Source organism: Tupaia chinensis, unplaced genomic scaffold (genome assembly GCF_000334495.1).
Source record: "Tupaia chinensis unplaced genomic scaffold, TupChi_1.0 Scaffold000018_1, whole genome shotgun sequence".
Taxonomy (NCBI): Eukaryota; Metazoa; Chordata; class Mammalia; order Scandentia; family Tupaiidae; genus Tupaia; species Tupaia belangeri.
In genome coordinates, this window is record NW_006159448.1 from 1,926,109 (window position 1) to 1,931,864 (window position 5,756).

General features: G+C 35.7%; 1 protein-coding gene across 1 annotated transcript in view; it reads right to left on the reverse strand.

Moving 5' to 3' along the window:
- KANSL1L (KAT8 regulatory NSL complex subunit 1 like) overlaps positions 1-5,756 on the reverse strand; it is a 134,451-nt gene that overhangs the window by 102,146 nt on the left and 26,549 nt on the right. The window contains exon 2 of the mRNA XM_006140087.3: positions 2,272-2,413. Within this exon, the coding sequence (XP_006140149.1) occupies positions 2,272-2,413 (142 nt within the window). The remainder of the gene's footprint in view (positions 1-2,271; positions 2,414-5,756) is intronic.

A 5,756-nucleotide genomic window follows, 5' to 3' on the forward strand; every position in this document is an offset into this window, starting at 1 on the left:
AGAGTTGATGTCTCAGTATGACTTTGGAGAAAAAAATAGTAATTTTCTTGATGAACTGATGGAACAGAAAAAGGCAATCTTTAAAGGTTTGAAGGCATGAAACGACATGATCAGTTTTGGGAATGACAATGTAGTGTGTTATTTAAAGGAGCAGAAAGCTATACAAGAATGGGAAAAGAAGCTAGGAAGTGTTGAATGTTGCTTAATGCTTTGTAGGATTTGGTGGTAGTACCTGCAGAAAGATAGATAAAAGAATAAACATAAACCTTTAGGTTTATAGGTTCTGTTTCTTAGATTTAAGTGAACCATATTCAAAAATAATTTCCTGATGAAAATTTTCTATAAGTTGCTGTAGTTACTTTTTTCTCATTCTTCAAGGGCCTTCAGCTGTAGTATGTATTGGTCAGAGTTCTTTAGAGAAACAGAACCAATAAGAAAATAAATAATAAAAGAAGTAATTTATTATAGGAATTTTCTCACATGATCACAAGACAGAAAAGTACCACAAAAGGCTGTCTGCAAGTTGGAGAAACAACTAAAAGACTCAGAAGCAGGGAGGCTGATGCAGTTCCAGTTCAAGGCCTAAGAGGGGCCCTTGAAAGGCTGCAGGGCTGAGCATCCTCAGGCTACCACAGTTAGAAGTCTAGAATTCAAAGGTTAAAGAAGTTGAAGTCTGCATGCTTAGCAGGACCCAAGTGTCAAGAGCAAATACAACCAAGGGTCAAATCAAGGTACAGGGATGAAGAAGACAGATGTGTAGGAGTGGAACAAAAAGCATGATTTGGAAATAAGGATTGAGACAGGGGAGGAGAGAACAAACAGAAACCTCATTTCCTTTCTTGTCCCTCACATGTTCCTAGCTAGCTGCATGGTGTTTGTCAATACTAAAGGTGGGTATTCCTCTCTCAGCCCTTGGCTCAGGTGCCAATTTTGTCTGGAAACACTCTCACAGACACATCTAGAAACAGTGTATCACTAGTCATCTAGTCATCCTTCACTTCAATCTAGTTGACATCCAAAACTAACCATCACATATTGATTTCCCAGTCTTCAAGATCACCAGATAACCTCTCTTCTTTGATCATTTTCTTTCCTTCTTTTTCTGTCCAGGGGGCAGGTGTGTTTACCAAAGAGAGAGAGATTGGAAAAAAGCACCCCTATGGTCATGCCATAATCCCTTCTCCTCCATTTCCCTATCCCATTGGGATTATGGACAATGCACACACATGTATGTGCCCAGTGTTATTTTTCAAGTCACTGGGACTGGGACTTAAACCATGCAGTTGGCCATGTAGGATCCAGCTCTTAGAACCACCAGGCCATGGACTAGCCTCTGTATTTTCTTTAAAGGATGTAATACTGCATGTATTTTTTAAATAACAAATAGAATTATAAGAATGAATCAAGTATAAAAAAAAGTTTGGAAATGCCTAAGAAACTGATTCCCAGTTAACATTTTTAAAATGTATTTATTTACTTCTTCTATGAACTATAGAAACAGAGAGAGAGAGAGAGAGACAACACCTTCAGCAGGGTCTTGATGCCACAGTCCACCCCAACTGAAGCCAGCCTTGGATCATGGGCACACATATGCCTGGCAGAATCAGGGAGATCTCTAGACACAAACCTGGAAGCTTCCTATGTTGGTTAGCCTTGCAAAGTGTTGCCTTAACTTGAAGACATTATGCTAACTGAAATAAGTCTTCTATAAGGAAAAAAATACTGTTATGATTCCACTTACATGATGTGCTTAGAATAATAAAAATCATGAAGACAGATATGGTTGCTAGAAGTTGAGGAGAGAAAGAAGTCGTTACTGTTTAATGGGTATAGTTTGAAATAAGTCATTACTGTTTAATGGGTATAGTTTTGGTTTTAGAAGACAAAAAGTTATAGAGATGGATGGCAATAGATGCCTAACATTATGAATGTATTTAATACCAATGAACTAGACATACAGAAATGAATAAGATGGTAATTTTTATGCTAGGTGTATTTTACCACAACAAAAATTTTTGAAAAAAAAATGTATACCATTTTTGCTAACTGTAATTCAGTGAAGAACTTCTGACTTGCTCAAAAAGTATGACAAAATGATCTTGGTGAATATAAAAGAATTACAAAGAAAGCTTCAATTTATAGCAATTCATATATCAAAAATCTTAACAAAAATTAACTAAATTTTTATAAAACCTTGTAACAATTATTTTGTGTTGTGAAATAAGAAGAACCTAATGGTAATAATTTTTAAGGAAAATAGACCACAGATACCTTGGAGGCACGAATCTGCCTGTGAACATCTGTAAGTTGTTGGATTTTGTATTCTAGCTCTGAAATCTGGGCTTGAAGCCAAGTCCATCGGCTCCCAACTCTTGCTCTGTCTACAAGCCACTTCCATTCAGTACTACAGTTACTGTGAACAAGACAAACACTGTTAGTCAAAGCACAAAGACAATCAAGTTTTCAGAGTCTGCTTCATAACTTCTTTGACTCTGTCATAAAATCCAATTTCCTTTACCTAATAACTAATCACATGAAGGAAGAATGGCAGATTGACTTCTTATCAAAGAAAAAGATTTAATTTCCTTACCTTTTCACACCACAAATATCAGTTTCTATTCAATATTGTCCAGTAGGAGGTTAATCCCTCTAGAGTTTATTCTTTATTAATGCAGAAGTGATTAAATGGGGCTGGGCCAGTGAAGGAAAGGAAACACCAACAACAATACTAACATAATGTAAAAATTGTTATAAAAAGCTTATAAGTAAGCAGATGTCAAATATTGGGTGAGTCATTCGAACTATGCTAGATCCGTTTAACAAACCATACCATACTCAGTTCTACTATATGCAATTTTCATTTGCTAAAACAGACATTGCTATTAGCTAATTAAATACTAAAAATCGATGTAAAGAACTGTCAAAAATTATCAAAAAATGAATGCTTTGCTGTATTTCAAATAAATATTGAAATATGTCTTAAAATGTTTATTGAAATTAATAGCTTATTAGAAATATGATTACCAGGGCCAGCAAGTATTGTGCCAGTTAAGGGCGCTGGATTTCCACACGGCCAACTGCAGTTCAAGAACTGGACTTGGCAGCTTGTTTTCTCACTTTCCCTTTCTCTCTTTCTGTCTCTCTCTGGTCAAATTTAAATAATAATAATAATAGTAACAAATAAAATTGAATAATAAATAAGCATGATTCCCAGGATTCACAACTCTCCTTAACATCATAAAGAACTGATTCAAAGTCTTTCTTTCACACATATTTCAAAATAAGGATTGAATCCTAGCTCTTCCTAGTTCCTTTATCTTTTGGCTAAAGGCATTACTCTAATCCATAGTCTATACCTACAGATTAGTTATTTTATGAAAATATTCCAACTACGCCAACTAGAAGAAAATTATGTGGGGTGATGAGTGATGTGCATGAGAGAGGGAGAGAGAGAATTAGGAAATGCAGATTGCCAAGGGAAAATATAGCAGAAATTGAAGATGTAACTGAAGGGCATTAACTACTTAATGGCAAACGTATGAACTTCGTTAAAACATGTTCAAAAAATACATTTGTTGGCAAACCCATAGAATGTACAGTATCAAAAGTGAACCTTAGTGAAAACTATGGACTTTGGCTGATAATGATGCTTTAATAAAATAGGCTGTCAGAAAGTCATGAAGTATTTTTCAGTTTTTTTAATGCAAAAATGCATCATGAATTTTCTAGCAACCTGATATATTCATCAATTGTAACAAATGCAACACTCTTATTTGTATATGTGTAGGGACAGGGAGTAAATAGAAACTCTCAGTTTTCTCTCAATTTTGCTGTGAATCTAAAATTACTCTAAAAATTAAAGTTTGGTCATTTTGTTTTTAGAGGTTTTTGCCTATAGGCATGTGCACTCACAAGGGAGAGAGAATAGGACTGCATGAAGGAAAGTGAGAAATCACCCCACAGGACGGAATGGCCATGCCACAGCAATGCCTTCTCCATTCTCCTCTCATGATCTTGGGCAAGCACGCACATGCACCCAGTGTGGTTTTTAAAGCCTCTGGTGTAAGACTTGAACTGCAGTCGGCCATGTGGGAGTTGAGCTAATGCTCACGGTGTAACCACTATGCCATCTACTGATCACTATAGTTTAGTTATTTAAAAAAAAATACATTTAACCATAATGGAACGTCTCTCATTCAAACTTTAGCCAAAGAAAACATTTATTTTAAGGGATCATTTGTTGTTAAATAAACACAACACAATTAGTCTAACATTGCTGAGTCAACTTATTTGTTACAACAGGATTTTATACTCTAGAAATGTTTCCAAAAGAAAATACTGTTTTTTTGCTTATTTGTTGTGTTTTTGCCATAAGGTAGTAAACTCACTAAAAAGAGACAAAGAGAGAGAAAGTGAGAAATCATCCCTCAGTGGGGATGGCCATGCCACAATCCCTTCTCTTCCATTCTCCAGGGAATTGGGGTACACACACACACACACACACACACACACACACACACACACACCTAGCATGATTTTCAAGCCACCAGGTCCAAGACTCAGCAATCAGCTGTGTGGGAGTTCAGTGCATTAGCCACTACACTACCTGCTGGCCCCCATTCAAAAGGTTGTTTTAATAAAAGATTCTTATTGCATACGATGTGACAAGATACGATATGAAATAGGATTTTTCTTAGCATTAGTTACACAGTTCATAGTCATTATAATTTCATAAATTTGACACTTAAAATCACATTCTAATTATCTACAGACAACATAAAAAGAATGCCTATTTAAAATATACTACTCATAGATAATATTTAATAACACTAAATGACAATAATAAAATTAGAGAGTAAGGCAAAGTATATATCATGCAGTAACTTCCACAGGTTAGGTTTAAGGCATTTAGATTTTAATGCAAAATAGTAAAAAATAATTCTTTTTCAAGCATCCTTGCTACTAATTGGAAAAAGCACTGAAATGGGACACACACAAAAAAAGAGAAATTAATAAGATGTAACTACAATAAGCTGGGTGTGGTACAGACAATAGTGGTTTCCAAATATTTTGGAGTCATGTGATTAGTTCTGGGCTGTGAGAAAAACTAACATTATCTTCCTAATCTACCAAAGAACCTTCAAAGCTACTAATGCAGATAGCATAGCTACAAGATAGTATCACAACTCATACCACAATGGACTTCTGTCATGTCAATCCATTGAGATTAGGAAACTATTTGTGATTCCAAGTATATCCTATTTTGACTAAAACATTGCCTATAAAAATGGCTTGGGGCCAGCCCCATGGAATAGTGACTGAGCCCTGTTCATAGGATGCTGTATCCCATATTCCCATATTGCTGACCGTAGTTTGAATCCTGTCCTCAAAAGCTTAAAAAACACTCCAGGTGTTAAAAAACAAACAAACAAAAAAACACTCCAGGTGTATGTGTGAGCATGCCCCAAATCTTGATGGGATGGAGGAAATAGAAGAAAAGAGGACTACAGCATGACTATGCCCCAACAGGGGGTGGTGCTTTTTCTCTTTCTGGTGAGTGTGCATGTCCTCTTGGGATGAAAAAAAGGAAGATGGCTTGGGTTGGGAAGGGGAAGAGAAATAAATAAGATATGTAGATAAGAAGTTGAATTCAAGTTCACTTTAAAGTTGATAGGACTTGCAGAAATATGATGTGAAAGTAAGCTCAGGAAAATCAATGATGATTTTATACATTTTTCCATTAATTTTGCTCCAGC